General features: G+C 46.4%; 2 protein-coding genes across 2 annotated transcripts in view; one reads left to right on the top strand and one right to left on the bottom strand.

Moving 5' to 3' along the window:
* The window catches only part of LOC142761748 (uncharacterized), a 112,817-nt gene that overhangs the window by 19,898 nt on the left and 69,797 nt on the right, over positions 1-23,122 (bottom strand). Inside the window, exons 10-13 of the mRNA XM_075870026.1 lie at positions 21,900-21,995; positions 19,654-19,749; positions 16,899-16,994; positions 16,673-16,768 (exon numbers count right to left, since the gene is read on the bottom strand). Coding sequence (XP_075726141.1) covers positions 16,673-16,768; positions 16,899-16,994; positions 19,654-19,749; positions 21,900-21,995 — 384 coding nt within the window. The remainder of the gene's footprint in view (positions 1-16,672; positions 16,769-16,898; positions 16,995-19,653; positions 19,750-21,899; positions 21,996-23,122) is intronic.
* On the top strand, positions 9,072-10,611 carry LOC142766968 (uncharacterized). The gene is made up of 3 exons (XM_075868160.1): positions 9,072-9,218; positions 9,304-9,606; positions 9,713-10,611. The coding sequence occupies exons 2-3, from the start codon at positions 9,348-9,350 to the stop codon at positions 9,820-9,822; spliced, it is 369 nt and encodes a 122-aa protein (XP_075724275.1). The 5' UTR covers positions 9,072-9,218; positions 9,304-9,347; the 3' UTR covers positions 9,823-10,611.

Genomic DNA, 23,122 nt, shown 5'->3' with positions numbered 1-23,122 from the left:
CTTTAGCTGAACTGGCGGATGTGATGAAGAGCTTACCGTCCGCTGCTCCCGGACCTGATTGGGTGACGTCTACAATGATTAAAGTGTTATACGAAATATCGCCACATGAAATCCGTAATATAGTTAATTATTCACTGAAAAATTCTTGGATTCCGGCCGATTGGAAGCTTTCCAAAATAATTCCGATACTTAAGAAACAGGGAATGGAGTTTACTCTGGATAACATAAGGCCTATTTCATTGACATCTAACCTGGTCAAGCTTGTAGAGAGAGTCTTAAATGCCCGTATAATAAACTACATCAATGAACATACAATACTAAACCCCAGACAAATTGGCTTTAGATCGGGATACTCCATTTGGTGTGCACATGTGGATTTGGAAAGTCGCATACGGCTGGCTCGGCATCGCCGCGAATACTGTGCACTAGTCACTCTAGACTTAGCTAAAGCGTACGACAAAGTGGAATATCCTATTCTAATTTAGCAGATGCAAGACCATCGCTTTCCAAAATATATGACAGCATGGATAATAGAGATTGTGAAAGACAGAGAATTTTATTGCTTCTTGAATGGATGCTCTTCTAAAAAATATAAGCAGACAAGAGGTGTACCTCAGGGCTCAGTATTATCCCCGGTGTTGTTCAACATATTAGTAAGTTCCATTCCAACTCATCAGGATATCCAAATTTACGTATATGCAGATGATATTGCTTTCTTTGCAACAAACAGTGATCTGCACTCATTGAATCAGGCATTACAGAATTACATGAACATGCTAGAAGGATGGCTTGACAATATCCATATGTCATTGAACGTCAAAAAAAGCGCGCTTCTGCCATTCTCTTTTAAGGATCGTGTCAACATTTCCCTGATGTATCGTACCGAGCTCATTCCCCAGGTCGATTTCCTGAAATACCTAGGCATCGTATATAATAGGACGCTAAATTGGAAAAGCCATATAGACGAGGTTGGCGGTAAAGCGTCACGTGCCTTGGGGCGGTTACGCAAATTGGGAAACAGAAAAATAGGATTGCGTAGGAGTTCATTGATAATGATTTACAAGATGTATGTACGGCCTATTATGGAATTCGGGTGTGTATTATTTTCAGGCGGCGCGGCTTACAAGATGAGACCATTAATATTATTAGAAAGAGAAGCTTTGCGCTTGTGTCTTGGACTCCCAAAATTTGTGGCAAATAATGTTTTGTATGTGGAAGCGCGCCTTCCACCTTTGTTAACGCGGTTTAGAATACTTACAGTCCAAACTTTCTTAAAAATATACAATTCGCCTCTGCGACAAGCTTCATACGTTTTTATTAAAGAACCAACCGCATTCTTTGGAACACAATGGTCTAGACTACACTCCCCTCAGATTAGGTTCGTCCAAGCGTTGCTAGAGCTTCTCAATGTAAATATTTATCAGATTTGCATAACGAAGACACCTAATTTAACTTGAAATTAAATTTGATGATATTTTCCCCTCTAATGCAAAACAACTGCCTCTTCAATATTTAAATATTCGGTTAAAAGATTACTTGACTCATCTGTCCATAAACAACATTATTGCGACGGATGCATCCGTATTGAACGAAAAGGCTGGAATAGGCATCTTCTGTACTTCTCTCGACTGGTCTTTCTCAATTCGATTACCAGATTACACGCCTATATTCATCGCTGAATTATTTGCTATAACTCTAGCGCTTCGGAAACTTCCTGCAAGCGAATCAGAAGCGGTCATACTTACCGATTCTCTCTCAGTATGCACCGCACTATCTACAGCAAAAAATCTGACATTAATGAGTATGATTAGCAGTTTATTACCAGAAAACCTGAAAAAATTTCACTTGCTATGGATACCCGGCCACTGCGGAATTTATCCAAATGATATGGCAAACTCGTTAGCCAAAGCATCTTTAAGCAAACCAATCTTACCTATTTTACCTAATTTCGCCTACTTAACAGCACTAAGAAATAGAAAGGCTTGTTTGCACAAAGAAATAGAAAAATTATCATTGGATAAAGTCAGAGACTTCGTACATCTAAGATATTGCTGGAACAAACAGTGGTGTGTATCTCGGCAGTTATAAACTACAATTACCAGGTTACAATGCAGAATTCCGCATCTGAATTACTACCTACATAAAGCTGGACTAACAGCATCTCCGTTGTGTCTCTTTTGCAAGGAACCAGAATCAATAGATCATTTCTTTTTGTACTGCAAACGTTGTGCTCATCAAAGAAAAAGATACCTGGTCGAACCAATTGACAAGCTAGGTTTAAAAATAAACGTGGAACTAATTTTATCCTTCGGAGGGATTACATTGGGTTATAGCCACAGGGAGGTTTTTTCTGCTGTGTGCGAGTACATAAGGGCAACAAAGAGATTACCCTGTTAGCCTATTGTTATTATTTACAACTTCGAGACTACCTGAATTGCTGACTGAACACACTTGATGATCCTGCCGCCCTGTTCTCCGCCGATCCCCCTTTGTGGGCGAGTGCCAGCAAAGATGAAGGTACATAATCATCATCATCATTATCATCATCATCAGAAGCTACGCAGCAGGACCGACATGGGTGACCACGGCCGAAGACCCCAGCTCTTGTCCCACTCGAATGGACCCCGACCACGGAGGCGCTTGTTTCGTGGCAGATGCCAGCACCCGCCATTGGGGTTCGACGGACTGATGAGCACCGCCTACCTGAAGGAGCTGTTTGGCCTTCCATCGACGTACCCTTGGACGTCGGGGCCCACACTGACCACGGAGCCGGAGCCGTACTACTACGTCAAGTGGCCATGCCCAGTGTTCCCGCTTTTCCCATTATGATCACCGTGGATGGTGCCAGCGATCTCTTGCGAAGTGGCTCCAAACCAAGGCCCAACATGGCGACCGGGTGTGAGCCCGGACGTCACCAGGAACGGTGCCCCGCCACGTCAGCCAGAGAGGCAGGTCGTCAAGCGCCGTTGGTCCCGGCCACCCGCTGAACAATGCACCGAGGCGGTGCGACCCCATGCTACCAGGGCGCGGACTCGTAAATGTACCACTCCTTCAAAGAGCGAGACATCGCGAAGCAGCCCGTCGAAGGAAGAGGAATACATCGAGCGACTGCTGCGCGCTGTGGCAGACCTCGGGCTCGGCGTGCCCGCCAAGGAAGAGGAGCCACGGTGCTCCGCACTTAAGTTCATCTACAGCGCCGCGATACTGAGAAGCTTGAACGTGCAGAGCCGCGCCTCGACGTCTGCCTCGCGATCGGAGCACCAGGACCAAAACCTGGAAGGGAGCTCCACGTCCGCCTGCAACGTTCGTGAGTAACCAGCCGAGATAACGCCTCGGGCCAGGTCAAAGACCCTGGACGTCGATGCACCGGTTTGGTGCCGCTGACGCTTCAGATGAAAGCTTGGTCTGACCCCGGTACTGCACGAGTCAACCGCACCGCAGGAGTTTTCTGTTTTCTCGGGCCAATAAATGTTTTGTTGACAGAGGCGTGTAGGTTCATGATTATTGAGCAGCCGTTGCAGCCATGTCCATGCGCGCATACACATATATGTATATTATTAGGACCGTCGTCAGTAGGCGCCATGCTGTCGCTGGGAAGCGTAGCCGGGCAGCGTTCCCATGCCTGGAACCCAGTTTTCTCGGAACCAGCGTCCAGAGATGACAGGGAGCGGCGCTCTTTTAATCCTCCATCAAGTAGCTGACTGCCTATGCCCGCCAGGTATTGTCCCTGCTAGCCGGAGGATGAGACGTCGTGTCGCCACGACGCCGTAAGCCGTTCCAGAGATGACAACAAAGACAGCGTCTTCCTTGGAAGAAACCGCGGCCACCGCCACAAATCGCCCTGCTAATTGAGCGGACAGATTGGCTGACCGTTTGATGTCTGCTGTCCCGGGCTTGGGACCCTTCGATCAGCGACACACACGACGAGGAAGAGCCCCTCTGGAGCCACGTTGCAGTGCAGCGATCACGAATCAATATTGGATGTTAACGTGCCCGTGCATGCTCGTACCCCTCGCCTGTTGTGTGTGCGTGATTGCTGTTCCACTCAAGAAGGAGGAGCCCGACAGGGCCTTATAACGACGCTGCAGGGTGCTGGACGTCACTCTGAACCATGTAATGGTTCAACCATCATGCTCGTGGTTTGTGAACTCCTAACCTCATGCTGTAAATAATTGTATATAGTGCCATAAACCTGTTTGTTTTTCGTATCCCCATTTTGTCAGCGTTCGTTTCCTTAACCCGAAGCTACACCACGCAACCACAAGAGACCGGGCAGACCCCGGTCTGCAACAACGGGTAAACAGTGCTGAGATCCGCAACAACTGGTGATCAGCGCTGGAATCCGAAGCGACTACAGGAGAACAGCGCCGAGAGCCACAACAACTGGTGGGCAGCAGTGGGATCCACAACACTATATACAGATATGAGGGCACATAAATTTATGAAATTGCCACGCATAAAATTACTGTAAGGGAGTCCCTATGCATATACAACTATATATACAGATATAAGGCCACATAAACTTATGGTTGTCACGTATGAAATTTCTGTAAGGGAGTCCCTACGCATATATAGGTATATGTACATATATAAGGCCACATGAATTTCTGTAAGTGCCACGTATAAAATTTCTGTAAGGGAGTCCCTATGCATATGTAGGTATAAGTACAGATATAAGAGCACATAAATTTATGTAATTGCCACGTATAAATATTCTGTAAAAGAGTCCCTGCACATATAGGTTGTCGGGCCGATGGGCCCTTTATCTGCAGCACGCACGGCGGAAGCAGGGCGAGGAGAGCCGATGCGCAATGCACATGCGCGGGATGGGCGTCAGCATCGAAAAAGCCACAGTGGGCAAAAACGTGGCTAACGGATAGGAAGGGGGCGAGACGAGCCCGTGCGGCTTTTCGGTGGCAGCCGAGCGATGGGATGCAATGTCGGTCGCGCTAGGCGCGAGGGCTGTTTCCTCCGTGCGTGCTGATGGCAAAATCGATTACGTATAATCGATTAAAGGTCTGCAGTTGTTCGATTAATCGTAATCGATTTCCGCTTTCGAATAATCGAAATAATCGATTAAACCTATTCGATTATTCGACTACGGCACCCCATGCTCCCGCCCCCAACCTCGGCCCTTGGCTGCAGTGCATGACTGCGAGGCGCGCTATCCTCAAACACAGATGCCATGCACGTCACCTTTCTTTCACTGCTTTCCCTACAACGCATATTTCTGCGCTAGCAGAACGAGCCCAGAGCTGGCGGCGGCCGTACCCCATAGAGAAATATATGAACTCGCCCTGATCTCCGTCGTGTACGCCTGGAAGGGCGTCCAACTCCGAGCATTCCCCAATGCTTCAAGCCCCAGCAGGTGTCGGCTCTGCCCCATCGAGGCAGAAATGAACTTGTCCACTTCTCTCCGGCTCACAGTCTACTGTTGCTACTGTTCCTAGTGCCTTCACCTCCTCTCCCTTAACCCCTTCAGGCGCAGCGTCCACATTTGTGGACGCCAACTTCACAGCTCAATATCTCGAAATTTACTTTGAATCTCGCGCGCAACCAGTGCTCTCTCTATCACTACATGTTGCTGCAGCGACCCGTGGCGCCATCTGCCGCAGCTGACACAAAATAACTACAAAAACAACTCTCAAAGATGGACGCCTCCACGTTTTACGGCGGCGCACGTAAGTGGCTCTCACTTTTCAAGCCCTTGCTATGTTTCATTCGAGGTGGCATGAAATTATGCACTTGTCAGTAAGAGCTAAGAGATACCTCATGCCAATAAACAAGACTTTTGCAACTAGAAACTATTTATAACGTCAAAAAGGGTGCGTAAAATACCGCGTCCACGATCGTGGACATTGCGCCTTAGTGCTGCCTTTGTTGCAGGGCAGCCATTTCGCACCGTGTGCGCAGATATGATGGTTATGTGTGATTTTTTGTCTCCAGGACTTGAAGATCATGCTTCAAAACGTCAGAAAGTTGATGATGCGACAGCAGAAGAAATCCTCATGAGAATATCAAATGGAGATATCTCAGATGGCGACTTTTCAGATGACGAATTGGAAGCAGAAAATGAAGAAAACATAGTAAGTTTGCTCGAGATTGTGAGACATTATTTTGTGTTCTCGGGAAACATATGGCACCAAACTGTCTAAAGGTACTTTGACCCTAATTTACGCTGTTTGTTTCAGCCTGCCAATGGTCAGGTGACCGCATCCACGACCACAGCTGCACTGCCTGCACGACCAGACGCCACGGTCAGCTCGAACGCACCTGCGGCATCTACGAAGGCTGAGTTCAAATGGGTGAAGAAAGATTTTGCTCCAAGTGATGTTGACTGCCACTACAATCCTGAAGTAGCCTCGACATGCCAGCAGCCACTTGTGTATTTTAGCAAGTATTTCACCGAACAGATATTTGAAGACCTTGCTGAATTCACAAACAGGTATGTCCTGCAAAGAGACGGTGCCGTATTAGCCACTACAAAAGAAGAGATCAAAATATTTTTTGGAATGCTCATGCTGATGGGTGTTCTGAAATACCCACGCGTCAGAATGTATTGGCAAACTGCAACGAGGATTCCCGCAATAGCCGATTCGATGGGCGTGAAGCGATTCTTCAAAATCAGAGGCGCTCTCCACATAAGCGACGCTAATGAAGAACGGGACCCGAACAGCCAAGACAAATTTTGGAAAGTTAGGCCGTTGCTAGAAGCTGTCAGAAGCCGCTGCTTACAGCTTGTTCCCTTGGAACAGAATAGCATCGATGAACAGATGGTGCCGTTCACAGGACGCATTGCTGCAAAGCAATTTGTGAAAGGAAAACCGAACCCAGAAGGCGTGAAGGTTTTTGTACGCTGCAGTTTTGACGGTCTTGCACATGACTTTGAGTTTTACCAAGGGAAGGGAACGGGAGTGAGCAAAGAACATGCACATCTTGGCCTTGGTGGCTCCGTCGTAATGCGCCTTGTTGAAAGCCTCCCGAAGGCACAGAACATCAAGTGCTACATGGACAATTATTTTACGTCCGTGAAGCTCTTTCTTGAGTTAAAAAAGATCGGCATTTTGGCTAGTGGCACAATTAGGGGAAACCGCTTGGCAGGATGCGTCATGAAAACAGACAAGGAAATGAAGAAAGAAGGACGGGGAAGCTATGATGAGCGGGTTTCCCAGAACGACGAAGTTGTCCTTGTTCGTTGGCAAGACAACGGGACCGTCAACATGGCTTCTACCCACCTTGGAGTTGGAAATATTGGCACCGTGAGAAGATGGAGCGAATCCCAAAAGGTCCACGTTGACATTGACTGTCCAGAGGTAGTCCTGGACTACAACAAATACATGGGTGGAGTAGACAAACTAGACTTCATCATGTCCCTCTACCCAATGCGGACGCGAACGAAAAAGTGGCCTGTGAGAGTGATTTCCCATTTTGCATCTTTTGCGCTCTCCAACAGTTGGCTTGAATACTTAAGGGATGCCAATAAAGCAGGGCTACTAAGAAAAGAGACACTGGACATGATGGCGTTCCAAACAGACGTCGCGAATTGCCTGCTGAACAGCAATAAGCCACAAAAGAAGCGTGGACGTCCGAGCAATGACAACTCCCGAACAGTGAAAAAGAAGGTACCCAATGCTTCACCACTACCAGTCAGCACTGTTCGCTATGATGGGATTAATCATTGGCCGCAGCAAGTAAACATGGCTAACGCACAACGCTGCCGGAGAGAGGAATGCACATCCAAAAGCCGTGTCCGCTGCAGGAAATGCAACATTTTCCTTTGTCTGACATCTCAGAACGACTGTTTTTATTTGTTTCATACCAAATAGACTCTTTCTGATTATTTTTGCGGAAAAGACTTCCTAAGCAGTGTTCCTGCAATGATTATTTGCGAGCCTCCGAAATAAAAGCGTTTGTTTTCTTCTTCTCCACCGTTCATGGGTATTGCAACAAGGAAAGCGAGATGTAAAATATGTATTTACTAGAGCCTATACAACAGGCAGTATGGCGAAAAACCCACGCACAAGCCATGGCGCACCTTCGTCGTCTTCCTTTCCCTGCGTCTTCGTGCGCGCGCTTGGGTAACGGTCACGTGACAATATGACTGCTTTGAGGCGCAATGTCCACATATGTGGACGCCATTGAAAAATTGAACCAATGAATTTTTTTCTGAATTTCTTGTGGATTCCTTCTTTAATAGCGTTATGTATTCATAATCTGAACAAAATTTTTTTTTCGCTACGTCAGATTTAATTCGCGCCTGAAGGGGTTAAGCTGGTTGAGCGTCGCTGGCGTATACGTGAGGCTTGCGTTGCTTGCGTGTTACATTGTATGATTATTAAACTTTGGTGATTGTAGTGCAACCTTTGGGATGTCATAATGCCGGGCAATCGAAAGAAGAGCGAAATGTGGTCATTTTTTTGCTGAAGACGAGAAAACAAAGACTGCAAGGTGTAATAAATGTGGCAGGCACTTCTCGAAGCCAGCTACGGATACTCTAAGATATCACCAGCTGCACGTCCGCTCTATTCAGGTGCTAAAGATCCATCTCCCAAATAAAGGTGGTAACGTTGAAGGTAACAATGTTGAAGAACCCTATCCGGACGACACCAATCCGCCTCTTCAGGTAAATTATAAGTATTTCTCAGCCAACAGCCATTAATTTTTGTATAAGTTATCTTCGAAATCGTCGGCTTTTTTATTGGCATCAGTATGCCCTTCTGCATATAAGTTAAATAAAGAGAAATAGTTCAGCTCCTGTACAAAGGTTAGGAGTGGTTGATGCAAAGGACCATGCGTCCAGCGCGTTAAGTCACATGGTTGATTAGGGTGGTTGTCAAGGCTGGGTAGGTTTTCCTCGCACCCACCGCCGATGGTGGTGAGTGCAAGCAAAATCAAGTGATTTGTTGCTTAAGGAAGGCATGTTTAAAATGATGGATAGTTGAGAAGTCATATTCGCTCAAAAAGCCGAGAGACCGCTCAACCCCCCCCCTGCATCCTACCACATAAACACCAAAATGCGAAATGTGGCATTTTTTACACCATTGGCGTTTAATTTATATTTCAGGGTGAAAAATGTGCTGCTGCCTCAGATGCCGCAACTGGAGCTTCAACTAGAGAACTTTCTAATCCGGCTACAACTACAAGTTCACGTGCCTCTGCTTCTTCTTCGTTTGATGGACCGAAGGGAAAGTGCCTCGCCAATGCTGTAGCGTTTGCAAGTAAGTTTCTGTACTTGTAATGAACATTTTCGGACCGGAAGGAGAAGGCTACAACGACATGACAATATGTGTCGGTGCGTTTCAGGAGGAGGAGTCCGAGAAAAACACGCTACTGATGCTCTCGGGTACATGATCGCGCACGACGACTTGCCTCTCAGCACACCGGAGAAAGATGGTTTCAAGACGTTCTTGAAAGCACTGCAGCCACTTTATAAGCCTCCAACCAAGCCCGCCATCACTAAGAGTCTCGAAGCGAAGTACGAGGAGTTTAGAGCACATTTTGATCGGAGAATCCAAGCCGCAGATCATCTGAGCATTACAGCCGATGTTTGGACGCACGCAAACACAATGCGATCGTACCTTGGTCTCGCGGTTCACTTCAGAGAAGGCAAGTTTTTGTTTTTAATTTTGATGAATATGCCCTTTTTATTTGCCATGGTGCGTAACGATAATGAGTGTGCACTCTTAGTTTAAACTTTTTTTTTACTTTTCAGGAAATAAGCTAGTGAACATCAAAACCGGCATTATGTACATCCCAGAAAGAAAGATAACTCCGAATCTCCATGCAGCAATGCGCCAACTGTGCGATGAGTGGCATATTTGATCAGGCTAATGTCCGAACTATTGTCACAGGTGGCGGGAAGAATATTAAGGCAGCCGTCCGAGATCAATTTCGCGCCGATAAGCACGTCTCCTGCGTTGCCCATCTTCTCAACCAAGTAGGCCAAGCTGCCATTGGTCTAGAAGTGAACAAAGTTCCATAAGAAATGGAAGCGCATTAGATAGTGGTGCTCCCGGAAAATGAGCAAGAAGCGGAGATTCTGGAGGACGTCACTGACGCCGATTCCCCTAACTATGAATGTACATCTCTCATTACTCTTCGGCCGCTGCTGAAGACGGTGAAGATTGTTCGCTTCTTTCGTACCAGCGATGTTGCGCCGCGATTGTTGGTGGAAATGCAGATGCAAGATGGCATGCTGGAACATGAGTAATTGAAATTGATACAAGAAATCAGGACCCGATGGAATTGTTGTTATTACATGCTGGAGCGCTTTTTTAAGTTGTCCGAAGCTGTCAGCTGGGTCCTCCTACACCTGCAGAAAGAGAGAGGCGCCACTCGGCTGAAGCTCCCAGATTTAATTGCTGGTGATCAGCTCGGCGTCCTTGCTGAAGTAAGAGACCTTCTGAAGTTGTTAGAAGAAGCCACGCTCATGGTTTCGAAGGGCCATTCCGTGACACTCAGCGACGTCATTCCTATGGTGTACGGCCTAAACAGGTATATCTTTGATAATTCAATGAGAGCTTCAGTCACTCATTCTACACCGACATGCGCTCTACACCAACAATTTGAAATTGAATATCGTAACGTCAATATTGTGATACACGAAAGGTTTCGGTGTTGAATAATCAATGTTGTGGAAAATAACATAGCGCCTGCTGTTGTCTCTCTGAAGTTATAATTTTAAATATTTATCTTCCTTTGTAGGGTATCCAGTGCTTCGGATTCAGCCACCAAGTCACTTTTGATCTTCAGCAAAGCTTCTTGAAGAAATTGACAAAAGGTTTAGTGGAATAGAGTACGTGCGTCCATACGCTGCCACGACAATCTTGGACCCACGGTACAAGATCTATGTTTGCGAGCAACCTCAGGCTGTGGCCATGTTCGTTTAACACTTATGCAAGTTCATACCATGATTTATTTATTTATATTAGGTGGGAAGCATTTCTTAGTTAAGCATAGGCACTTTGAGCGTATCTATCTATCTATCTATCTATCTATCTATCTATCTATCTATCTATCTATCTATCTATTTATCTATCTATCTATCTATCTATCTGTCTATCTATCTATCTATCTATCTATCTATCTATCTATCTATCTATCTATCTATCTATCTATCTATCTATCTATCTATCTATCTATCTATCTATCTATCTATCTATCTATCTATCTATCTATCTATCTATCTATCTATCTATCTATCTATCTATCTATCTATCTATCTATCTATCTATCTATCTATCTATCTATCTATCTATCTATCTATCTATCTGTCTGTCTGTCTGTCTGTCTGTCTGTCTGTCTGTCTGTCTGTCTGTCTGTCTGTCTGTCTGTCTGTCTGTCTGTCTATCTATCTATCTATCTATCTATCTATCTATCTATCTATCTATCTATCTATCTATCTATCTATCTATCTATCTATCTGTCTGTCTGTCTGTCTGTCTGTCTGTCTGTCTGTCTGTCTGTCTGTCTGTCTGTCTGTCTGTCTGTGTGCGTGTGCGCGCGCTTGCGCGTGGTAAACGTGTCGGCGTCCGGGACGATGTCGTCGCCTTGGTGCGGTAACATTGCATTTAACATGGTTTGTACTTCCCGTCCATAAACGAGGCTGAATGGTGTCATGCGGGTCGTTTCTTACTTGGCCGTGTTGTGTGCGAACGTTATGTATTGCAAGATTTGATCCCAATTTTTGTGTTCAACGTCTACGTACATTGAAAGCATGTCTTCAATGGTTTTGTTTAGACGCTCTGTCAGCCCGTTCGTTTGCGGGTGGTAGGCGGTGGTCTTTCGATGCTTTGTTCCACTCAGCATCAAGACATGGTCCAAAAGATTGGCCGTAAATGCGGTACCTCTGTCTGTGATTACGACGGTTGGTGCACCGTGCCTCAGTGCAATATTCTCAATGAAAAATCTTGCCACCTCCGCTGCTGTACCTCTCTGGATAGCCTTTGTCTCGGCATAACGCGTCAGATAATCTGTCACGACGATAACCCATCGGTTGCAAGCAGTAGAAGTAGGGAGTGGGCCCAAAATGTCCATGCCGATCTGGTGGAATGGAGTAATTGGGACCTGTACGGGTGTCAGGAGGCCAGCTGGTTTAGTTGGTGGTGACTTGCGTCACTGGCAGTCGAGACAGGTACGAACGTGGTTCTTCACGGCTATGGTTAGTCTTGGCGGGTAATACCTTTGCTGCACCATAGCCAACGTTCTTGTGTAACCCAAGTGACTATAGGTAACCTCGTTGTGGCATGTTTTCAGTACTTCGGTGCGATGGACTGCTGGGATGACGAGTAGATAGGCGGATCCCGTCGACGAAAAGTTTCTTTTTTAGAGTACTCCGCCCCGTAAACAAAACGATGACAGCACTCTTGCGAAAACTCTTAGCGCCTTCCGAGAACTGCCATCCAAGTAGGAATTAAGCCAAGCAACTCAGCGTCGTCACGTTGTTGCTGCGCAATGGCGGTCGTGTCGAGGACACCGAAAAATGATGTTCCTCCTCCTCGGGAAGGGTCGCCGACTCAATGGGTGAACGGGACAAACAGTCGGCGTCCATATGCCGCTTCCCTGACTTATGTATGACTGCCATATCGAATTAATGCAGCCTGAGACTCCAACGCGCTAATCGGCCGGTAGGGTCTTTAACATTTGTTAACCAACACAGTGCGTGGTGATCGCTGATTACATTGAAGGGGCGACCATATAAATACGGACGAAATTTTGTAACCACCCATACCACGGCGAGACATTCCTTCTCAGTCGTGGAGTATTAGCCTCAGCGCGTGTTAACGTTCTGCTTGCGTAAGCGAATACCCTTTCTGTGCCTTCTTGCTGCTGCACAAGGACAGCTCCCAGACCAACATTGCTAGCATCGGTGTGAAGCATCGTAGGGGCTCTCTCGTCGAAGTGGGCAAGAACTGGAGGTGTTTGTAGTCACTGGCGGAGATCGTTAAAAGCAGCTTCCTCTTCGTTGTTTCATTCAAAGGTGACGTCTTCTCTCGTGAGGCGAGTTAACGGTGATGCTATGCGTGCGAAGTCTGCGTTAAATCGTCGATAATATGCACAGAGGCCGAGAAAGCGTCTGACAGCCTTTTTATTGGTCGGCAAAGGAAACTGTTCTACGGCTGCAATTTTTTCAGGATCGGGACGAACACCTGCATAACTGACGACATGACCAAGAAATCGCAGCTCTTCGTAGCAAAAGTGGCACTTCTCAGGCTTCAACGTCAGGCCCGCGGTCTGTATGGCTCGTAAGACCACCTCAAGTCTCTCAAAGTGCTCGTAAAACATTATGGAGAACACTATGACGTCTTCCAGATATACTAAGCATGTTTTCCACTTTAACCCAGAAAGCACAGTATCCATGAGTCTTTAAAAGGTAGCAGGCGCTGAGCACAAACCGAATGGCAAGACCTTAAGTTCATACAACCCATCTGGTGTTACAAAAGCGGTCTTCTCGTGGTCTCTCGTGTCCACCTCGATTTGCCAATATGCACTCCGCAAATCCATTGAAGAGAAGTATCGAGCGTGTCGAAGTCTGTCGAGAGAGTCGTCTATACGCGGTAGTGGATATACGTCTTTCTTGGTCACCTGATTTAGCTTTCGGTAATCCACAAAGAAACGCAGGCTGCCGTCCTCTTTCTTAACGAGGACTACAGGTGACGCCCAGAGCTCTATGAATGCTGAATGACGTCATATTCAAGCATTTTGTCTACCTGCTGTTGTATTGCTTTACGTTCTTTTGGAGCCACGCGATAAGGGTTTTGGTGAATAGGTCTCGTCGTTTCGTCGGTAATTATTCGATGCCTGGTTAGAGGCGTGCGGCCAACTTTTGATGTTGTCGAAAAGCAGTCTTAAAATTTTACCAGTAGCTCAAGAAGTCTGCGTCGATCGTCTTTCGGCAAAGTAGTGCTAACGTCCAGAACGGGCGCTGAATCAAGATTTAGCGACTCATCTACTACCGCCAAGCAGCCTTCGACATCTACATCGTCGAAGTAAGCGACAGCCGTGCCTTTAGGAAGGTGCCGGCGCTCAGCACTGAAATTGGTCAGCAGCAAGTCCGTGCATCCAGCAGCATCTCTGACGATACCTCGTGTGACGGAAATACCGTTGGTGAAGAGCAGCGAGCTTATTTGGTCTGCAACTCCTTCGGCGTAAAACTGAGCAGCGGTGGCCACCGAAACAAGCGTGCATGACCTAGGAGGGAGAACCACGTCGTCATCAGTAATACGCAATTGGTTTGGTCGCGCCTCTGGAGAATTGGAGAATTGGGTAAGGCCGAACTGTTGTAAAACGTAATAAAGCTCTCTGGTATGTTGATGACGGCGCCATATTCCCGTGAAAAATCTATGCCAAGAATTACATCTCTGCAGCATGCGGCGATAATGACGAACGACGCAGTGAAAGGAGAACCTCTGATGTCAACTCTTGCGGTACATCTTCCAAAGGGCATCAGTAACTGGCCGCCTGCTGTTCTTATGTGGGGGCCTGTCCACGGCGTCGTCACTTTTCGGAAGCTGTCGGCGAGGTCCTGACTGATAATAGATAAGTCGGCACCACTTTAACATTTGACAGCTCTAGTCGGCACCAGTGTCGACTAGAGCTGTCACTTTCTTACCGTCAAGAAGAACACTAAGGTCGGCAGTCACAATTTCATCGTTTTCACGGCTTATCGGCTGTACAATGTCATGCTGTGGGGGCTTCTTGTCGTCATATTTATGGCCTGCAACCTCGCCCCCGGAGGTCGCCGACTTCAGTTTCCCCATCGCGGGCTAGGTGACCTTCTTGTATTAGGATCCGCGTATGTGTGGCGGTGCGACAAAGGCGAACGCGCGGGGAACGGATAGCGGGATTGACGTCTCAGACTAGGAGGGTGAGTAGGCATTGCCTCCTCTGCAGTGGTACAGCCATCCTCAAAGTGAGAACGGGCTCCTTAGAAAGGAGTGTCGTCACGGCGTGGTGTGCATTCGTCGTTGGTACGTCGACCGTCAAACCAAGGTCGATGAGGACGGAATAAATCACCTCGATGCCAGCAATGATGGGCAATATGGCCTGCACCTCCGCAGTGAAAGCATAGTGGACGTCTGTCCACTGTGCGCGATGCATCGGTTTTCCGGGTCGGTGGACGTCTGAGCATCTCCCCTGTCGTCGCTGCCCATGGGGTGGCTGTGGACGGCTGGTTGTATGACAGTAGCGTGGTTGGTTGATGCATTGTCTGCTCTTGCGGCGGAGACAAAGGGACCATGGGCACCTGGTGGTACTGCGTCGGCATAGCGGGTGGTGGACGTCGAAGAGCGGCAGCGTAGCTCATAGGACGCTGCTGAGTATCAGGACCAGTCGTAGACAATGCTTGGTGAATTTCGTCGCGTACGACTTCAGCGATCGAAGCGATGCGATTTTCAGCAACCGGAGTCCATAACCTCTGCAGTTCTTCGCGAATTATCTCCCTAATCAACTCTCGTAAGGAGGTCTGATTCTCAGACGTCATGGCAATAGCGTTGATTGGGACATTGCAGGACATGCGGTTATTTTGCCTGCTGCGTTGATGAAGGGCCCGCTCGATAGCCGTAGCTTCCTTAATGTAGTCAACCACGGTACTTGGAGGATTGCGCAGTAGCCCGGTGAAAAGCTGTTCCTTGACACCACGCATGAGGTAACTCAACTTTTTATCTTCCGTCATGTGCGGGTTAGCTCGATAAATGGACGAGTCATGTCCTCGGCAAACATTGCAACGATTTCGTGGGGGTTTTGAACCCGTATCTCCAATAACTGCTGCGCACGGTCCCTTCTATCGACATTGGCGAAGGTATAGACGAACTTCTGTCGAAAGTCAGGCCAAGCTGACAAATTGCCTTCACTATTTTCATACCAAGTAAGAGCGCCATCGTCAAGGTAGAAATAGACGCGGGAAAGCTTTTCCTGTTCCGACCACTGATTGACCTTGGCAGCACGCTCGTAGTTGTCAAGCCAGTCGTGGACGTCTGCATGGGCACCGCCACTAAAGCGATCGGAAACGAAGGGTTGAAAAATGGTCACCTGAGATGAGAGCGTCGGAAAGCTGCCTTGGGCACCTGTTGTGGGCTTGCGTTGGCCATTGGTTGAGGTGTTCTGTGCCTAGGAGGTTCCGGCGAGTGAGTGAGCTCTGGCGCGAGGCCTCGCAACCGTCGACTGGAGCGATGCACCGGAGTTGCTACCGGTGACAATGATTCTGGACTCGATGAACGGCTCCCAGCGGGCGTGTGGAGCATCAGACAGAGTTGCGGCCCAGCTCCTCCACCAGTGTCGCGGTACAACGCGAATAAAACAGAGGTACACCTTGAGGCAACGAAAACAGCGTGTTTTCAACAGCTGAGCCACAATACCGTCTTCTTCGGTCTCAAGTGAAGCTAGAGGCCCACTACCTCGTGTCCACTAAATCCCACTTCATTGTTTTTGTCCACACGTACACACGCGTCAATATTTTATTGTCCACTTGTAGTATTATATCAATGACCCGAGCCTGCATGAGTTTCAAGTATACTGCGAAGAAAACGCGCAAATAAATGCGCCCTATTACCGCCAGAGTCGGAAAAACATTATAACTAGAGAAACACACGGCAAAAAAACAAGCTAACTTAACAATGCTGCACCTTCAGCAATTTAAGGTGTTTAAAGTTTTCTTGCAAATAGAGCACCTTACCATGACACAAGGGCGCCCCTCCCACCATATCGCACTCCTTGCCGAGGGCTGAACATCTTCGAACCTCCTCCCGATCGCAAGCCTTACGGCTTGTATCTGCCAGGAAAGAAAATATTGGTGATGACAATCAAAATAGAATGTGCACTTGCACGCGTCAGTCCTCAAAAAAACTTCCCATGGCAGAGAGGAGAATTGGGGTTCATTGAATGAGATTACAATTGCTTACCGATACACACTGGTGCGTGCGCTGTGAAGTCGCACTTTTTCCCCCTAGATCTGCATATTTTCATCTCTTCCTCATTGCATGTCGTGCGATTTTTGTCTGCAAAGGAAACGACGGTGTTTAAAATATACTAAACAAAGCACACTAGCTAAGTTTGCACTGAGTGGTGCGAGGCTGGGTCACAGCAGTGCTGGTAGACACCTATAGGTGACCGTAGCTTTGCTTGGCTTTCGTCTTCTTCCTTCTGTCTTTCCTCTTGCTACACTACACAATACATGGTGACTACTATACTACATTGCTTCCTCTCTAAGTTTGACGTTTTTTTAGTCTGTGTCTTTCTGTCGAAGTTTTTTCTTCTGTTTTTCTTTCCTTTATTTCTGTCTCTTCCTCAGTTGTAGTTCTCTTGGCTTCCATCTTTTTCCCTCCTCGACCATAATAGCTCTGCTGTAGAACTGCTAAAGCGCGCATGTGTCGCAAAAATGGTGCAAATGCCACTGCTGACTGCACTGGTCCACTAAAAATTAAAAAGGAAACACGCGGGCAGCGAACGCAGATAAGGAATGACATGTTCCAGAGTCTCTTGTTAACCGTCTGTACGGAGTGCTTTGGCGGTCATTCAGCTGACAAAACATAGAGGTGCGAAGAAACGAGGACACGAACATCGTGTCCTTTCTCTTCCTCGTTTCGCAGTGGCTTCATGTTTTCTCAGACAACGCAACAACAAGCCCAAGAACGCGTTTTAGTCGGCGATTGAACGCGTGACGGTTCGTGAGAATGATAAATTTCGATCTACGACACACGGAAAACGTTGACCGTAACACCTAAGCTGAAAATAAATAAATAAACGAAGTTCAGCTGGCCACTGATTAAACCTCGTCTGCCGGAGCGAAAGAAAAACACTTGAGGCTTAAGCACGGTCCACAAACCGAGCGCTGAAAACACGTGTGCCGCGGTCAAAAAAAAAAAGCGGGCATACTGTGAAACATGAGCAACTACGCAGCACGGGTTATTCCCGTTCGTCGAGAACCCATGGCTCCATTTACCCAAGTGTCGATGGCATATCAATGTTTGAGGTGAGAATGCTGGATTTGTTTGGCACCAAGCCATTTTTGTTAGGCGCATTCGATGTGCAACGTACGCACTACTTATTGTTACTCCTTATTGACTTCATGCTTTTTACGCCAGTTGAGATACGCGTCGTCTGCAGCGAGTTCTGTCAATTTTCGCCCGCTTCATACTAGCACCATGTAGAAAGCGGACGAGAGGAGAAATCTCACTCTCCACGAGGCAGTGGCGCCCTCTCTCACGTGGCGCCAGAGTCATTCGCCTGTTTACGAAACGGTTTTAGACACTTTCAGTTCATGATTGGTATTTGCAAATTTTTATGAATGATATTACTTTACACCTCCATCGTTTAGTTCAACCTAGTTTTGAGCATCGCGAGCCTTGCTGTGGCCTTGTTTATGAGCGTGACCACGCTACATGCAATCCATGTATGAACGACTGTAGCCGCCCCGCCCCCCCCCCCCCCTTACCAAAGTGTTGGGAACTTTATCCACGCATGTCTACGAAGTGAATGTTAATGATAGGGCGAAGCCGTGCAAGTCACATCATGAATCGTGGCCCTTCTTTTTTCTTCTAGTTAACAGCCTTTTATGCTGTTCTTGTCAACCTTTTGTTCTTCCATATGCTTTGACAAATGGATGGTTGAATGTCGTTGTTTTTTTTTTGGTGTTTCAGACTTTCACTTTGTTTACTCTGGGTGACAGCCTTCTGATTACCTTTTTGTTGTCCGCAGATGTCTCGAATTCTACATCTGCTGTAGACGCATGGCTGTGGTTTACGGACGGGGGAACATTGTGCGCTGTTAAGGTGCTTCGCCCCTCATGAAATTGCGGGAACATTTTTTTAAAAGTCACGGATTCGTATGTGTAACTAAAGAGTTGGCCTGGGCGTGGTTGTAAGACTTATTGGAAGGAAACAGCGAGAAAAACAAGAAACCAAACAAAGAAAGAACCATGCAGCGCTCTGTATGTGTCCTTCTTTTGGATAGTTGTTTTCTGCGCTGTTACCTTCCGGTACGTATGCGAAACATTTTTTTTTTCAGTTTGTTAGTCTGGGGTTGCACGCACGGCTGCCCTAACGGCCAGAGTGTGGAGACGGTGCTTTTTTTGCAGCTTTAGACAAAAGAAAATGTAAAGTTCTTTAAACGTGATAGCTCTCTCCGAGGTGACTTGCACATTGCCGACTGACTCTCGAACATTTGTAAGTACTCGCGTGACCTTCAACCTCAGCCACTGAAATCTCGAAAATGCTTCGTAATGGACAGTTCCTTAAAAGTTGTCTATTGTATATAGCTTATTGTGATCAGAATATTATATAATAGTGTTTTGTGCTACATTACATCATCTGAGGTCCATTCAACTATTCAAGCTTGCGAAATAGTGTTCCAGTGCTTGCCGAAAGCTGCGCTGGAAAATTTAACCCATGTTCTTAAAAAATTGTCATACAACAGTTTTGTTTGTAGCTGAATGGTAAATTTAGGAGAGTTCTGAATTCTTCCATAGAAGTGATAAGCCAAGTATGAAGCTTTTTTTTACAATGCTATTGCATTTTCCTTAGCGAAGACCAATAGTAAACTTTTCATATCACAAAGCCATGTTTGTGTTATAGAGAATAAGAATATAAAAGAGGGGTGCTGACAAACGAGTAACAAAAATAAAAAAAACATTATAGGCATTCCGCAGTGCATGCTTACCAATGCACACGGCAGCGCCGAGCGAGAAATCGCATTCCATTCCCATTTCTTTGCACGCGTTCTTCTCGTCTTCGTTGCATTCAGTTCGTTTCGTGGCTGTGCAGAGAACAAGAGTAAGCAAAACATTGAAAGCAACTGGAACATAAAAACGCCGAAGGAAATATTTAAACTCGCACTTGATAGTAACCACTCGCACGTTCCTTGAGAAGCAAACCTGAAAGATCTGACGCACTGTGGGGATCGATGGCATATAATGCGAAGAAGCCAGCAAGACGTTTATAATGTTGTACATAACATGTATGTATCGATTTGCATGTTGAGGCCTGTAATTTATATTCATGATACAGTCACTTCGCACAATAACAATTTTGCTGTATGTCAAGCTATGGCGAAACGGTCGCGATTGCACGATGAGCGTGAAACATACAGTACATGCCATACATCTTCGTCATTTATGTTTGTCATGCAGTCACGAGGAGCAATACCAGTTTTATTGTATATCAAGCTAGAGAACCGGACTTTAGCGCACCATGAGCGTGGTGTGGAAGTCATGCCATACACAATATGCATGTCATGATTATCATGCTGCGGTGATTAATGTTAGTAGTAAAGTTATTGTATGCCATGACGAATTTCGTATGCCTTACATTAACGGTATGGCCATGAAAGCACAAAATCAGCGGTGGCTCTATATATGCGCTCAAAGTCGCAAAATATTGCTAAATGCTTGGAATTTTAAATGTGTACAACGCGAAGAAGCGCAAAGAAGTATATATATATATATATATATATATATATATATATATATATATATATAAAGCCTTGTAGGGGGGGGGGTAAGGAGAGATAAAAAGAAAAGAAGGAAATAGATGAAGAAATAGAGAGGCAAGTGACGGAAAATAGAAAGAGATAGGAAAGTGGGGATCCGGTCCAAGCAGTCCAAGGGCGGGGCACCACAATGCGAGAGCTGCACGGTGTCAGGAGACCGTGGAGGGCGAACAAGTCGGCGGGAGCTACGCTGGCGTCGGATGGGGCGCGCGTGACATCCTCCCCTCCTACGAGCTATGTTGCGCCCGACGATTCGTTCGTCGCGGCAGATGCTCTCAGGCCTCGACGAAAGGTTGACGCGCTGCTTAGAAGGCGGCTTCTCGGTCGTGCGTTTGACTTCGCCCCTTCTGCGGGAGTCATCGCGCCCTAGGCAAGCGTACTTACTCGGGCTTGCGGAGTTCCCTATATGGCCTGCAAGCCCGTGAGTGTCGCACTGTACTGCACCTTGGGTTAATAAACCCGTTATTGTTGTTATCCTGCCTTGTGTGTCGTTTCTGCACCGTGTCGGAGAAAACGATGAACCCGGCGGCAGGGTCGTTGCATGCAGCGGCAGTGGAGGACGTCGCATCCCTACAGGGTTGCGCTTAGTAGGTAGGCCTAGTGCAAACCTATCTCCACAACGTATACGTATACATAGACACACGCGGACTGTGGGTACTGCGCTTAGCGTATGCACACGACAGCCGACAGAAAGCAGTAATTTTGCATGATGTCTATGCTTCTATTTAGGGAGCGCTAGCAAAACCAATCTCTCTTATTAAAATTTCAGCGGTAGTATGACTTGACGTGTGACATTTCTACTCAGGTCACGTCTACCGCACGTGGCGTTGGCCGGAAGTCTTGCTGCTTCGCTTTTTTGGATACGGAAACGAGCAAATGATGCTGACGACGATGAAGAAGTCACTTGCAAGTTACGCAGAGTGCTGCGCCGTCGACAAACTCGCAGTTCTGTGTCATATTTCTGCATACTTCCTTCTCTTCCTCGTTGCATTTTGTACGCTTCTTCCGTACGAAGCGAAATGAGAGGGATATTGATTATTTATCTAAACATTATTCACCTATGCAGGTTCTAGCTACCCTGCTTTTGTTTGTATGAAATTAAACAGAGCAGAAGAAACTTTGTGAACAAATAGCGAGGAATTCACCGTTCTTTATCGGAAAAGCACAAAGCGCACGGCGCTAATGCAAGGAAATTCACGCAAAGATGTGAGGAACGATTCAACTGTAACGAACTCGACAGGCTTTTACCATGATAAAAATTCAAAAGCCCCTGCCAACGCACGCGTTCCAACGCACCAGCGCGTGGCGTCAAAACTCGTTCCTCAGCCATAGGCGCAAAAGAAAACCACGAACAGCCATCAACTCCAATTTCATGGTCTCTTCTAACCTGCCACAAAGTTAATTGCGTGACATCTTACCCACACACATTGCCTTTTCGTCGATCAACTCGCATCCTTTCCCTATTCTGGCGCACGCTTGTTCCTCGCGGGTGTTGCATTTGGTCCGCTTGTGGCCTGCCAAAGGAAGCAAGCAGGAGCGTCAGTAAACCTGTAATGTCCACTTGAAGGAGAACAGATGGCAAACTTCTGTTTAGTTCGGAAGCAAATGACACTGGAAGAGGGACACCATCTAGCGTATTCAGTTTCAATTGCGATAACTTCTTACTTTACAATGAGAAAATATCCACTGTATCACATAAAATGCATCAAATTTAAGGCCTCCGAATAGGTAGTGATCTTGTCAAAGCTTCGTCGAAAAGGAGTTAGTGCAAATTCAAGTGTGGTAATTAAAGTTACACTGATTAAATTGACAAACTCGGTGTAACTAATTATTTTTGATTAAACTAATTAACTCATGTTTGAAAAAATTCACAATTTTTCAAGTAGACTGTATAACACCGTACATTGTTTAATTAATATATAATGATTAAAACTCCTTGATCCTTGTACTGGGAATGCAAAAAAGCCAACGTTTCGGCAAGTACACTCGTCTTCGTCAAGATAGAAACTGTCTTGACAAAACATGTCCTCTTGTCGAAATGTTTCATACACTGCATCAGCTTGTTGAAAAAGATGACATCTTCACGCATGCAGTGAATGCCTTCTCACAAATAGTACAAATGGACGGCAAAACTTGCTCTTATTCAACTGGAATCAAGCACTCAATTTGCTAAAAGGTTTATACAACAGATAAATTTCCATTTCATATGTACGCGTCATGTTGCGGAAGCATCGTTACATAATTTGAAGGTAGGTTTGTCTAGTTGTAAAATACATAGGTCGACAGAATAAATTGACTCGCTCGGACTCTGACTCACGCAATTTTCCTCCAGCCAAACTCGCTCGGACTCAGACTCACAAGAGTATGACTTAACCGGGCTCACTCGAGATCAGACTCGTAAAACTTTTTTCTCAAGTAGACTCACTCGGACTCACACTCACGCCTAAATCTGAGTCTCGACTCATGAGTGAGTTTGCCGACCTGTGGCAATGTGACAGCTTTTTATACAACCGAGTATAGAAACATGCACCCGGAAAGTAGTACCATAAAGGGGTTCTGCGTTTTTGAGCTTGTATATCGCACCGGTCTTCATGTACGTGAATCGTAAATGACAAATAAATGTTGAAGTATACGCAACATG

Source organism: Rhipicephalus microplus, chromosome 7 (genome assembly GCF_043290135.1).
Source record: "Rhipicephalus microplus isolate Deutch F79 chromosome 7, USDA_Rmic, whole genome shotgun sequence".
NCBI classification, from domain to species: Eukaryota; Metazoa; Arthropoda; class Arachnida; order Ixodida; family Ixodidae; genus Rhipicephalus; species Rhipicephalus microplus.
Note: the sequence above shows the minus strand (reverse complement) of the source record. Positions and strands in the feature narration are given on the sequence as shown.